This window comes from Alternaria triticimaculans (assembly GCF_023758025.1).
Source record: "Alternaria triticimaculans strain BMP 0046 chromosome Unknown scaffold_18, whole genome shotgun sequence".
In the NCBI taxonomy this organism is placed as follows: Eukaryota; Fungi; Ascomycota; class Dothideomycetes; order Pleosporales; family Pleosporaceae; genus Alternaria; species Alternaria triticimaculans.
Window position 1 is genome coordinate 422,653 of NW_026055975.1, and position 14,335 is coordinate 436,987.

Here is a 14,335-nt window from a genome sequence, read left to right on the forward strand (position 1 = left end):
CTTTAAATTATTAACCTAGATAATATTCTAAAAAGAGTATTTTTAGTTTTTCTACTTTTTCTTTTCTTTCTTATTATTTAGTATAGTAGTAAGGTTCTTAAAATTATTATAGTTTAAATTATTTACTAATTAATCTAACTTATAGTTTAAATTACTTAATAAATAATCTAACTTAGACTTATTATTAGATTTTACCTAGACTAAGTTAGTAAAAAAAATAGAAGAGTTAGTAAAAGAGATAGTAGAAAAGTTAGTAATAGTATTATAAGTAGCTATAGTCTAAATATAAAAACCTAGGTTAAATTAATTAAGAATTAATTAAGAAGTAATTTAAATAAACTTATCTATCTTAGCTTAAATTAAAGTATTAGTAGAATTTCTAACTTATTTAGTAAACGCTATTCTTAGCTAGTAAGCTTAGCGTAAGTAGTTTCTAAGTATAGCGTAACTAGTATACTTCTACTAAAAGAAATATTAAAAATAATTAAAAAATAATCTAGAAATAGTTTATACTTTATAAAAAATTCTACCTTAAATTCTAATATAGTAGTATAGCTAACTTATATAGATAATTAGCTTATTTTATATATTAGTAGTAAAAAGTAAGTACTTAAATAAGTATTAGTTAAGCTAAAGAAATTACTTATAAGTAAGCTAAATTTATTAGAATTATTTATAAATTAATTTAGAAATAGTTTATATATTTTTTTAAAGAATACTTTAAATTTAGTAGACTATTATAAGTAGCGTAGTTTAGTAGAAAAGTTTAGTAAAGTTATATTATTATTATTTAAGTAAGATTATTTTAAAAATAATTTATAATTAATTTACTAAGGCGCTACTTTAGCGTATATATTAACTACGTATAGATGCCTTAGCATGCTATGTCTTAGCGCGCTCTTAGTTAGATAGCCTACATCCTGCAATCCTAACACGACCTATAGACCTAACAGCAGAGCCGGCCTTAGAGTTTAAGCGGAAATAAGACGACGTAATGTTCAATAAATGTCGCGATACACCCGTACGCTAAACAAACGCAGAGCTTTCACAGGGCAAAACAGCCGTAAGCTACTCAACATTAACGCAATGCTAAACGACCTCTGTGTGCGACGGAGTATCGATGACCCACATCGCATCTCTGGCTATCAGGGTGGATAGTAGTAATTCTTTGGGCTTCTGTAGGCTCTCTATTATCGTTTGTTTCATACAGGCTCAAACATTGCGCTTGATAATGTAACATAAGTTTGCTCGGCAACGAGAAGATAATTGATGGAATTCGGTTGAGAGTTGGTATAAGTTTACATGCCTTCTCAGGTCATGTGTTACATGTTCGGTGCCCGTTTCAGTTTCTGCAATACCAGCTTGTCCATAGCATCAAGAAGTTTGCTTTCCCTCTCGTCGTCTTTTGTTATCCCAAATTCCGGTCTGAGACAAGTCCGTACTGCATGTCGGTAGTCTGACCCGACATGAGTGGCCAGACTATTTTTCATGACGTCTGTCATCCAGATCTGTACATCTTCCTTTGTCACCTTGATGTCTTCGTCTTTCTTTGAGGGCGTCTTTTGTCGTATTCTTACGTTGTGCTCAACCAAATCACGAGAGGACCTCCAGAGCCCAATTTCCAGCAGCACAACTCCCAGAGAGTACAGATCGTGTTCCTTCTTGTGACCATCTCGCGTTCCTCCTTGAAGATCTGGATGTCGATAAATGTCAAGCTCGATGTTTTCCATATAGGGACCGATCGAGGGCTTCGCATTTGGCCGCGCAAAGTCAAAACCATGCAGCAAAGGGGCTTCGAAGTTCCACCTATCGCTTATTCTGCCAGAGATAGACTTCAAAAAGATGATGTTGTGAGACGACATGGACTGATGCACCCAGTCAACTCGGTGCCATTGCGTGACCGCTTTCGCAATATTGTAGGCCATCGTCAGCCGTTCCTCGAGTGTGGGTCGCGATTCGCCGATGAGAGTTTTGATCGCTTCATGCAGTGTTATTGGCCCTTTCTTGTACTCATCTGGAATGAGGAAATGATACACGAACCGACGATGACGTTCTTCGTGCTCCCATCCATAGAGTTGGAGACAACGAAACGAGTCCGGCTTCTCGGCTTCCAAGACGGTTGCGAGAAGGCCTACACGTGCCTTCATATCTGCGATCTCTTCCGGACTTTGGTGTTCATCGTAGACTTTGTACTCTTCCATTAGTCGATCCGAGACTACGTATGTGGCGGGTGTAGTTTTCGTCACCTTCCCTTCGAGCTTGTGGCTTTGTTGACAACAAATAATTCGACGGAGAACCAGCTGTCTTGTCATTCCAAGTGACTCGCATACTGGGTCTTCGAGTACTTTGTCAATCAAGGCGGGAGTCGAAGATGAAGCAGACATCATGACTGCCTTCTCTACGAGTTCAATAACCTCGGCATTGCCAGCATTCAATCTCTCAACAAATTTGCCGAACTGTACCATGCGTTTTTCCTGCTCTTTGATGTCTAGTAGACTAAATTGTGACTTGTAGCGGGATACAAGGTGGTGGAGCTCTCCCCAAGCCTCTTCCATCTGAGCCAATACGGAGACATCTAGCGATTGGGCGACAACCCCAGATCTTTCCGGGAGCGAAAACTTAACGAATTTGTTGATGCTGGCAGTCTGTCTTATCACTCTTTCCACTTTGAGCCCGGTGAAAAATGGGTGTGGTGCCTCTGCGTGTAGCCACCTCTCCATCTCATTGAGCATAGCTGAGTTCAACGGTTCTCGCGAACCAATAGTAGTACCTACAGCTACTTTCCAAGCGAGCGCACTATCTTCGTACTCTCCTGGTGCTTTGAGTCTCTCCAGTACGACACTACGCTTTGCGGGACCTTCGCGGATAGGCACATAGAAGGGAGTAGTGTGCAACCTCGCATCCCGGTGGACAAGTTTGGTATAAAGCTCAGTTATGTCGAAACGATGATCTTCTTCAATGAGCTTTGCCATGATCTTGATCATGATTGTCGTGAAAGAGCCATCTCCCGGCTGGGGTTTTTCGGATCTATCACCCGCAGCCGCAAGTAGTTCCACACGATCAGGGGGCTCATCGGATGATCCCTCTCCTGCAAATTCGCCGTCTTGCGCGACATGACAGCAGTCAAGCAGAAGAAGAACATCAAAGGTGATATCGCGGAAAAGCTTTTGTATCTCGTACCATCGAACGTAAAGCCCATCTCTACGTTCGCTACATATCGTTAGATATTGCAAGCTTTGAAAGTAACGAAGCACTTACCTCCGCCACACAAATTGACGTCTCTGGAGTCCTTTAGGTCCGGTGTTGTCACGAAAGTCATCCATGCCTGAGTCGCCACCGTAATGCATGATCAATAGGCACGGGGCGTCGAGAAGACGCATCCGCCGTGCGAGATTCAATTGCTGTTCGAGAATAAAGGCTTTGAGTTCGAGCTCGCTGTTCTGGGAAGGTATTGTGTAGAGCACCGTCTCGAAAAGTAAGCCCTGAAAGAAGCTTCCAAGTTCGGAGGCTTCTCTGGCATAACTGTTGCCGTAGAGACCCGGGTTCTCCCAGTAGATTATTACGGCTCTAACAACAGCATAAGTCACACGAGGCATATGCGTCTTGATAGTTTGAACAGGATTTGTGGTGTTGCTGTCATCCTTGACTGATCTGGACGGGTCTGTTGGACCGACTGACGTTATCGGGACGTTCAATCGTGATGTATCAGGTAATGGATTGTCTAATGGAGGGGCTGTTGTAGTCATGTCTACTACTTGTTAGTGACTCTGAGAACTTCAAATCATTACTGTTGGGCGAAACGCACCTTCATCTTTCCGCTCGCGTAGTGTCCGTCGAGCCTCGTAATTGACTATATCTCGCGGAGTTGCAACTCTCGCTACATTCGCACCAACTAACCGCGTTATGGTGTACAACATTCCTTCAGCTGGAAGCATGTGGAGGTATGAGCTTGAGGCATTGCCTGCGTATATGACGCCTAGGAGTTTTCCTTCTCGGACCACCCAGGAGCCCGATAAGCCAAGATCTATCTCGAGTATTAGACATCTCTCAACACACTAGATACAGAAACTTACCTGGAGTTGTGGTGACTTGTATCATCTTTGTAGACAGAATAATACCTTTCACAATGATAGAAGCATCCCCCTCTACCATATAACCCTCGTCCAGGTACTTGTTGCGACTTGTAATGATCCACACAGGTCCAGCACATAGATCACATGTTCTTTCGATACTGGTGACCGTCTCGGTTGTCTTGCGATTTGTGTCGTAGTATGTGTTTGATAAAATGATGAATGATGTGGGATCTACCAGGGCAAAGTCTGAAGCGCCAACAATCGGCTTGTCAACGCTGATCCCGCGGAGGTACGTATTGTCCAGATACGCGAAGGTCGTTGGAAAGGACAACTCCGTCCAAGTGCTCGAATATGATGCTGTAGGAAAAGGAGCATCTGATATTTGCTCCATGCCTCCAATGAGAGTAAGCTGAGGTGACTCGAGAACATGAGGCATGAAAGCGTGGGCAGTCGTCATCGCGAAGAGATTGTCGTCCACATATATCAATCCGCCAATAGTGGAGTAGCACTCAATAGTACCATCCGACGTTGCCATTCTAAACCTAGCTCTAGCACCACACACGGTGCTCAAGAGGGGGGAGTCATTCTGGATCGCCAACGACGGTGCGCGACTTGCTAGACGTGGTGAGCTTTTCATTGCAAGAGGATGTGGACCGTTAGCGGAGATATAAGGCATTCCCAATAGCTGCTGTCGTTTCACAAATTCCTCAAGCCAGGTGACACAGGATAGCGATCGCAAGATTGGCTTGATCCACGTCGTGTTATGGCATTCGATCCAAATCGTGGGTTCCAGCAGGATCTTGTATTGCGGAGATCGACGTTTGTCGTAGAGACGTTGTATGACGGTAAGCTTGACAGCCATACACAGATAAGAAGCTATCATGGAATTTCTTCGGCCCTCTTTTTGACCCGATGACGGTAGCGTCTTTGTAAGCTCTGCAAGGATAGTGTCAAGTTGTCCGTGAATCGTGTTGAACTTTGTCTGCACTTGAAGTGGAGGCGGAGCATCTCTCAAGGTGCCTACACGGTAATCACCAATTCTTCTGGTATGACACAACTCGACTGTCCTTGAGTGCGCTCGCTTTTGAAGCGGCAACAGGGCTCCGTTCATTCTTCTTCGCTTAGTGTGTTCCAAAATGGCCTGCGATGTGAAAAGACCACATTGAATGGGTCTTATTGCTAGTAACCCTTGTATACGATCAGTAGCTGGAGTGGATAAGTAAGGCGTTCCCTCAAAAGGCCACTAGGTCGTGACTTGTCAGCCTTGCGACTAAGTAGAACACTCAAATATCTGAATCTAAACTTACAAAGTGACGCGCATGACATATGGCTTCCGTCAGAACACTAAGTCATGGGTGCTTGCCATCGTAGAAAGTGGGAGCAGTGTCTTGAGCATGCAAAAGATGAGGGGCATCAGCTGAAGGTGTGCGTGGCTTCACCGGATAAACCCACCTACGTCGCAGCTGAAATACATGCGCGCTGACGTCCCGAGGTCCTGAGGCTGGGACTGGAAAAAGCAGGTTATTGCGTTTTGACGCGCATACCCCGCGTCCAACTGAAGGGCAACGCCTGTACACGAGGATGCACTTAGTTTCCCTTACCGCATAAGAAAGCGTCGTGATTACTTCGACAAACTAGAATGAATCGCTACCATGTCGCTCGACAGTAAAGATCTGTTCTCCAAGTCATATTTGCAAGACATTCTTGGCTTCACACCAGAGGAGAAATGTACCTTAATCAACTCTTTCTGGCCTCAGCTGAACCTTTCAGAGGATATTTACAGCGAAGAGAAATATGCAAGCTTGCTAAGCTTTTGGGGTCTTACACTACAGAGCCTGCATCCCCCTAACTCCAAATTTGCGACAGAAAAGTGGGGAGGCCTTCTTGCTATAGTGAGTGAGCTAAGGTCCGATCGGAATAGCACGAGAGAAGTGTTGGTCGCTAAGGTTGAGAGGCTGTACCTTAAGAACTTCGAAAATGAGCCTATCTCGGGTTCCATTGAGCTTGCAGTCCAGCTTTGGCTGGGGATACATCTTCACTCCCGCGGATCGCCCAATCTGGTCAAAAACCCGATGGTCACACGTGTACCTTGGGCGGACAAGCAATCTCTCGAGGAAGCGATCGCTACTCAGTTCTCTCAATATGCGAAAGCAGCACAATCCGTACAGAACTGTACGCTGGACATGTCATTCACTGCCATGGGCCTGAAGAATACGCACCGATTGGTTCTACTCTGGACCGACAGCCTGGTGGATCATTTGAAGCTTGAAGGGTCCCCTGGAGACCGACGATTGTTCATCTACAGACATAAGACTTGTCTTGTAAACCACCGGAGCGGATCAACACCACCGATGATATCAGCGGACATCCTGGACGAAGCCATTCGAACTCTCGACCTCTTGTTTCCAGTTGGCCACAAGCAGACAATGGCATTCCTGAAAGAATCTGGGGTACAAATGTGGATTGAGAACCCATTACAGTCCCCGCGAGCAACTGAGTTGAACGAATTCGTGTACTGGAGAAGCCGTCTCGCACAATTGCTGAACTTGTTGAACAGTCGTCCGGAGACTGTACTTCAAGCACTGAAGGATACAAGAAATCCTGTCGAGTTTGTAACATTGTGGGGGGCTGTGTTCGGAGTCTTCCTTCTAACGATCCTGTTTGGCGTCCTCTCGACAGTTTACTCGGTCAAGCAGTATAATGTCGCCGTCGATTCATACCAGCTTGCCCTGGCCCAGGCCTGCTGCCAACAAACATCTCCACTGTTACCGATCTGCGCGCAGTCGACCGCAAAGCTGTGCTGAGATCGGTCGATACCATGAGTGTAAGGGGGCACCGCGGCATCTAACTTACGAGACAACGCGGCATTTCAAGATCGAGGCTTTCTAAGGTGAAAATCTCATAGAGAGGGGCAGAGGGTAGGGCTCTAGTTTCTGTATTTGTGACATCTCACTAAGAGGACCCGCTGGTATGGCGCTGGCATATGTCTCGGAAGTTGCCAGTGGCGCGTTGCAGGTAGCTTGTTGGACGCTTCCTTCATTATTGGGCTTTTTAAACGGCACTTGGTGATGCATCTTTACTAGCACTACAAACACGCAGCGAGCCGGATCTTGGACAAGTTGGACAAGCAGGGCTTCGTGGACAGTGCACACCGGGATGGCTAGGGGAGAAGTGCTGAAGACTGGTTGCCGATGCTATAATATCTCTTTTTTTATAGCTATACTAATGTCCATCGATATCGAGCCTCTCCCACATACCTCGCTCGCCTAACCATCGCAATTATGCTTGCAGGAAAAATATGCAATGCTATCATCCCATTCAATCTCTCTTCTCACAAAAGGACATGAACGCCAATTCCCCGATGTCATGCTTCCTCACACTCATCAACTTGTACCCAGAATCCACCCTACGAGTCCCTCCGTCTCCTCGACGGCGGACTACTACCATCCGCCTTCACCCTCGGTGCCGGACTCCCACTATCATCTCTCTTCATCCTCGGCGGCGGGCTAGCACTAACATCCCTCGCCTTGCCATTAGCCTTCGACGGTGGCGGCGGGGAACTAGTATCCCTCCTGCGACTGCGGCGCGGAGGCGGACTACCGCTATCCGCCCTCGCCTTCCCTTTACCCTTCGATGGCGGGGCACTGCTCGAGCCACGTCTACGCCTGGGCGGCGGAGTGCTAGAATCACGACCACGACGGCGCGGTGGTGGGGATGGCGAACGCGAAGGGGATGTAGTGTACTTCCGACGGCGTGACGGTGGGGAGCGGGATAACGAGCCGGATGGGCTGCGGCCGCGGCGTGTTGTCTTGGATTTCGGGGGCGGAGAACGGGATCGGGAGGACGAGGGGCTGCGGCCGCGTCTCCTGGGCGCGGGGGAGCGGGATCGAGAGAGGGAGGTTGAGTAGGAGCGCTTGCTCTTGAGTTTGCGAGGCGCTGGGGAGCGGGATCGAGAGCGGGATGCGGAGCTGTAGGAGTCGCTTCTGCCACGGCCTCCACGTTTGCGGGCTGGTGTTGGGCTGCGTGTGTACGAGCGTCCTCTAGAGTCGGATCTGGACCTGGATCTTGAGTCGCGCCTTCTGCGAACCGGGCTTCGGGAGCGTGAGTAGCTGCTCGAACTGTAGCTTGATCTTGACGAAACGCTGCGGTCGTCGTCGGAATCGCTCTCTGGTTCGGGCAGCGGTTTCGGCTTGGGCGCAGCGTTCTTGAGCCAGTCGCGCATGCCTTCAGTAAGCACACCCATACCGATCGCGGTGAAGTAGTTGATCGAGAAGCGGGTCTTGCTCTGGTCGTCGGCATCGGTAGGGAAGAGTCCTGTAAGGCTGTCTTGTAGCATGGGGTCCTTGAAGCGCTCCACAACGACCTTCTGCCCGAGAGAAGCTAGGAGCTCTTCGAACAAGATCTTGACGAAGATACGCGAACTGGAGGTGGTATCTTCTTCCGTCATCTTGACCACCTGGAAGACGTGCCAGCCGATACCGTCGGATGCTAGCAGATGCGCGAAGAACTGTGCGATAATACGAAGGCGGTTCGTTTCGAAGCGGTGGATAGTCTCGTAGTAGTGCGCGAATGCTTCCTCGAAAAGGTCGGTCCACATCCTGTTCAGCTTGCAGAAGCGCTCTCCAATCATGCCGTAGAACTTCTCGTATGTGCGCTCCTGGCTGGCGCACTCGACGATCATCGTGGTGAGCTCGTTTTCCAAGCCATGTGGCAGGTTGATGCGCATGAGTTTGTGCACGCACTCCTCAAAGCCACCGCTGCTCTTGATGGTCAAGTAGATGGTTCGGCGCAGGTTAACGAGATCCGCGTTGGTCTGATCCTTGACATCCATGGCCTTCACTTCCTCGTCCTCTTCATCCTCAGATGACGCATCTGTGTATCCATCATCTTCGCTGCCCTCCTCTTCGCCTAGAATCTCTGCCTTGATCTTCGCGTACTCTTCCTCGTGCGCTTCGTAATCGGGGTCGACCTTGAAGAGGTTGAGACCATCCTCAACCTTCAAATCCCCCTCGAGCGTGTGGTTGTGGGTGATCTGATCCTCCTCCTCTACCAGGTCCAAGTCCTCCCTGATAACCGGGTTGTCCTTGTACTTTGTGCGTCGGACCTCGAAAAGAACCTCAATCATGTATTGTGTGCGCTTGTCGATGTCGGCTTCGTGGAGGATGTTGCGCATCTGGTCGAAGATGGCATTCGCGATCGCAGGCTTCATCTCGTCGAGGAAAGCGCCGACCTCTTTCATGATACCGACGGCGATCTCAACAGAGTCGTCGGAGGGCTTGTTCAGCAAGAGAAGCAGGATCTCGGCGATCAAGATCTCGTGGACGACTTGCGTGTTGACGAGGTGCGAAAGGAACATGGTACTCGATAGCGCCACGGCCTTGTCGTTCCTCCTGAAACCCTTCCTGAACTGCACAATCAGGCGCCGAACCAGCAGATCGCCAACTTGAGGCAGCTTCGTGTTGACAATGGAAACCATAGCCGCATAGATAGGCGTGAAAGGCAAACTCGCCGCTTGCGCCTTCATGATAGCTCTGCAGAACAGCCCGCGTCCGCGCACCAGGTTCTCCGAGAACAGCTCCGGCACAATCATCTTGATATTCGCAGTATTCGTCTTGTTTATCAAACCCTGGATCGACTTCTTGAGCGCCTCCCAAGCCATGCGCTGGAACTCAGGGCTGCTCTTATCCGTAATCGACTTCTGCATCTCGCGCAGGCGCGCCGGCGGGATATACGCGCCTCCAGCGCGTGTCTTTGAGTCGTCAACAGGCAGCTTACGGTTCGCGCTGAAGGCATTCTGGAAAAGCTTCAACCGCGAGTCGTCATCCGGGAGGTCGTTGGTTGTAGGCTTTGGCGGCGGGCGACGGCCAATACCACCATTGCGACGGTCGTCCTCCTCTTCATCTCTCCTGCTTCGCTTTGATGGCCCAGCACTCGGTCCATCGTATGGGGAGCGCTCGCGTTTGCGCGGAACCTCTTTGGCGTCGAGCTCGGGCTCCGGTGAGGGCAGACGGACGGCAGATGCGACCTCCATCGTCGCGCAGTGGGTCGTGTTGGAGGTGGAGGATGGCGAGTGTTGAGGCGGAGAGTGACGCGCTTCGCAAAAGTTTAGCTTACAGGCGGTTGGGCGATCGAAGGTTGCGGCGAACGGGCCGCGGTTTCGCCGACAGGGGTCTTGGCTTGGCGCGACTTTGGGGGGAAGGGCCAGCGAGGTGATTGTAACAACCATTACTCCAAGTTAATACACTCGTTCACTCTTTCGCCAATCTTCACAATGGTATGCTCTCACACGTGTAGCATTCGAGGCTGTGCACTGACCAACCATCACAGGCCGATCGCCTCGTAGGCCTCAGCATGCTCGTCGCAGCGACTGCCATCTTCGTCTACTACACTGTCTGGACTCTGTTCATGGTATGCTTTGGTATGATCACTTCGTTCTGGTACATGTACTGACTTTACACAGCCCTTTGTAGACGACGACCACATCCTGCACTCCCTCTTCCTCCCACGCGTCTGGGCCATCCGCATTCCCGTCATCCTCCTCATCCTCGGCACTACGGTCGTCGGCAGCTTCCTCTCAGTGGTCATGATCAGGAGCAATCGAAAGAAGGCACTGAAGGCCAAGCAGAAGAAGGCCTCATAAATGCTTACGGCATTGGGTGCGAGCAATAATCTTCCACAAAAGGGGTCAGCTTGGAACGGCGCAAAAACATTTAGTTGCGTCAATATAATTGGATTGGTAGCTGGAGAGCCGAGAGGCATAATGAAGTCGTTCAGATGTTCAGTCTCGCCTACATGACATTGCAGTTCTCTTCTGTGATGACAACCGGTCCACCACCCTCTCCTTCCTCATCACCTCCACCACCAGCACCCTGTCCACGGGCAATATGCCGAGCCAATTGCGCGAAGACAGCCTGACTGATGAAGTAATCGTCTCTTCCGCCTTTCCGATCCATATCGTTCTGACTTGTAATCTGATAAGCTTGGTGCATCCTTCGTCGACTGCTGAGTCCACCGGGGGCAACCTCATCGTCACTGTCGCTAGGGACATCGACGGCAGGCTCACTTTCAGCCTCAGGTTCGGCAGCGCGGTTGCGGCGGCGACGACCGAAGTTCAGACTGGAGAAAGCAGCCGGATCGGACGAATGCACTCCGACACCTTTCCGTGCGTTACGCTGGAGCTGCGCATCTGGAGAGAAGATTTTGATCGTGTGGTCGATACCGGAAACGGCCATCGTAGGTTCGTAGGGGTGACCTAAACATGTTAGAGCCTGTATCATCTTGGTTGTGTACTCATTTCTCCTTACCTTGGATGACGTTGACCACCTCTCCATCTCCCTCCAAGATGTTGACAAGCTCCGCTGTCTTACGATCCCAGATAAACACGTGGCCCGAGTCGCTTCCACTGACCACATACTCATCCTGCAGTCCGAAGTAATTGACGTCTTTGACTGTCCTGGCGTTGCAATGTCCAGTGTAGACACGTGTATGAGGTACACATGGTACATCGCGCTCCACCTTCCATCGCCCGTAGCGACTGCGGCCAAAGTCTGACCGCCATAACATGTTTCCAGATCTTGTGCGTGATAAGCCTTCTTCGTCTTCTTCGTCGGTGTCGTCCTCTTCTTCTCCATCATCCGATTCTATATCACCATCACTGTCTTCATCGTCATCATCATCGTCGTCCTCTTCTTCTTCTTCATCCCCGTCTTCGTTCTCTTCGTTCTCTTCATCGGCGCTCTCAATGGCCACAGAACCCGACTCGTTCGCATTAGCAGAGCTGGAGGTAACGCCTTCCTGATCACTACCCTCTCGGGCTGATGTGTTAATGAGTTCTGCATCGCGGACCGGGCCCTCATCTACAGAGGGATCAATCTCCTCCTGCTTCTCTCTCAACGCCTTCTCTTCAGCTCTGATCGTCTTGTCTGATATGCCCTGGCCGCCGTAAGCGCGGTCTACGAAAGCGAACTTGATATCTTTGGCGGCATTGCGTAGAACACCCCTCCCAACATAGTACACCCATCTCCGTTTTGCCGTAGCTCGGGTTTGAGTGGGCTCGCTGGAAGATGTTGCCTCTGATGTGGACTCATTCTCGCCGGTGAGATCCGCAAATGGTATCGTGATGGCATGGCCGAACGCATCAACAGCCTCAAACTCAGAGTCATACAAAACGCGGGTGCTGTCTGTCTCATACTTGGAGGCATCGACGTTGACGATTTTAGTGTCGTCTGCCAATTCGATCAGGTATGGGATCAGTCGTTCTTGAATCGCATCCATATCCGAACCATGGGGGATGGGAAAGCGAGTACTACCATTTCGGCTCGAAAATCCTTCCACGACTGCTCCAGGGCCACTGTCGATCCATAACAGTATGGCTTTTAGAAAGTCATATCCAAACTGCTCGTGTTGTGGTGGATCGCGCTCCCGGGGCGCCGGTTGTATTGAGGCGAAATACTGGGCGATCAAGGCATCAGAGCTTGATCCAGTCAAGAGTTGTCCTCCCAGTACCCGTGCCAATGTCCCGGCTGCTTGCACGAATCGACGAGACGCTGCCCTGCTATCGCGAAGCTTGTTCTGTACTGCGACGTCCACGGGATCTGGATCGATTGGATATCCCCATGTCCTATCGATGTCGTCCATGTCGGGCAAGATCGAGTTCGCTAGACCTACAATGGACGTGCATGCGAGGTGGATTCCAGACTCTCCAAGCTCACCTAGCTCGAAAATTCGCTTCGCTATCTTGACGGTTGTACTTGCGATGCGGTAGTGGTCTGATGCTCGTAGATCGTTCAATTCCTCCTGGGTCATGCGGTTCTCAGCAGGAGGATGAATGCGGATGTCTTCGCTCTGGCCATTTCCATATGTCACTCGCAGTGCCAGATCCTCATCGGCACTCTCGGTACGTTGTCTCGACTCGGCTCTCTCGACGCCTTCTTGCGACAAGGTACTAGACTTCGGTCGCTTGCGTTTCCTGTTCGTGTCCTTGACGCGATGGCTAGATGCACTATTCGATGTCTTGATGGGCGTCACGTTCTCTCTAGCATCTGGCGCCCGTAGAATATCGAAACTGTAGATGTGGTCTTGAGACCAGCTCACAACGAGCTCATTAGGCTCGGCATCACTGATTTTGCATGCTGTGATGTGACCGCCATCATTTCTCTTCATGCGCTGCTTTCCGTTGGGCGCAAACTTCTTCACACATTGCGTCGCCTTCCCTAATAGCTCATCGTCATTATCGGTCCAATTTTCTGGACTCGAAAGCCTAGATCCACGCTCGTTGTTCCAATCGCGGCCAAGCATCCGGCGGTCATGCAAGAAGCAATGGAGATGTGCCCCACCTAGCGCAATGTAATGCGGCTGACTAGGCGAGCATGACACGGTATTGAGATCCAGTCCATACCGAGCATACGAGATGAGTGGCGGCGGGATGCTGTCTGAGCCGTCTTCATCTCTCGCCCACGCGGGCAACATGGTATCTCGTGGAGGCGGATATGCCTTGGAGGGTTGCCGTACATCCCATTGTCGGACCTCGCCATCGTTTGAGCACGTAAGGAAATAGAAGGGGTTGTCTTCAGTGACGATCCGCTTCACCGTGTCGGCGTGGCAACGGAAGGCCTTCGCGTTGGTATCTCCTTCTGTGAGCGTCAGTCTACGGCGTGCTCTACCTGTACTGCCCGCATTGCCTGTAGACCGGAGGGCCGAGTGGCCTGAATGCTCGATATCGAATATCCGTACATCGTCTGTCGCGCTGACAATTGTGCGATCGTTGGAGTAGGGCATGAACTTCACGGAGAAGATGTTGGAATTATGTCCTGTCTGGATTGAGGTGGTGAGATTGAACTGCGACGTCGACGATTCGGGGTGGTACGAGTGGATGTTGATACGATGGTCGTCGGAGCCAGAGGCAAGGAGGCGGCCAGATGTTGACCAGCTAGTAGAGTCAGACAATGCCACCGATGTATAATTAGGGTGACTGCATACCTGAGAGCATTGACGCATCCATTATGGCCCTCTAGTTCGTTCACGATATCGAGGTCGTCCACCCATTTGCGGTCGCCGTATATTGATCGAATGTCCGAGTATTTCCTAGGCTGCTGTCCGACTTCGCGCTTAAGTAAGCGATCATATACAGTATATTTCATCGTGGCGCGCTGTGTAGTTTGGTAGAGGCTGGATGGATCTTGAAAGCGCAGCTCGAGGAAGTCGCGAGAGGCAAGAGGTACCGGAGGCGATGCTTCCAAAAACAGCTGAGCAAGTGCGATGTG

The 14,335-nt window shown here is 50.0% G+C and overlaps 4 protein-coding genes across 4 annotated transcripts; 1 reads left to right on the top strand and 3 right to left on the bottom strand.

Moving 5' to 3' along the window:
- Positions 1-1,322: 1,322 nt before the first annotated feature.
- Positions 1,323-4,509, bottom strand: J4E78_009101 (uncharacterized protein; the record flags this gene model as incomplete). Its single annotated transcript, XM_049369695.1, has 4 exons — positions 1,323-3,210; positions 3,259-3,748; positions 3,806-4,024; positions 4,074-4,509. 4 exons carry the CDS (start codon positions 4,507-4,509, stop codon positions 1,323-1,325), a joined length of 3,033 nt encoding a protein of 1,010 aa, XP_049218656.1.
- A 3,250-nt stretch (positions 4,510-7,759) lies between these two features.
- CWC22 (pre-mRNA-splicing factor cwc22) lies at positions 7,760-10,104 on the bottom strand (the record flags this gene model as incomplete). The annotated part of the gene is made up of 2 exons (XM_049369696.1): positions 7,760-8,041; positions 8,215-10,104. The coding sequence occupies 2 exons, from the start codon at positions 10,102-10,104 to the stop codon at positions 7,760-7,762; spliced, it is 2,172 nt and encodes a 723-aa protein (XP_049218657.1).
- Positions 10,105-10,344: 240 nt separating this feature from the next.
- On the top strand, positions 10,345-10,713 carry J4E78_009103 (uncharacterized protein; the record flags this gene model as incomplete). Its single annotated transcript, XM_049369697.1, has 3 exons — positions 10,345-10,347; positions 10,401-10,481; positions 10,534-10,713. The coding sequence occupies 3 exons, from the start codon at positions 10,345-10,347 to the stop codon at positions 10,711-10,713; spliced, it is 264 nt and encodes an 87-aa protein (XP_049218658.1).
- A 148-nt stretch (positions 10,714-10,861) lies between these two features.
- On the bottom strand, positions 10,862-14,212 carry J4E78_009104 (uncharacterized protein; the record flags this gene model as incomplete). Its single annotated transcript, XM_049369698.1, has 3 exons — positions 10,862-11,325; positions 11,378-14,001; positions 14,052-14,212. The coding sequence occupies 3 exons, from the start codon at positions 14,210-14,212 to the stop codon at positions 10,862-10,864; spliced, it is 3,249 nt and encodes a 1,082-aa protein (XP_049218659.1).
- Between the last annotated feature and the right edge of the window lie 123 nt (positions 14,213-14,335).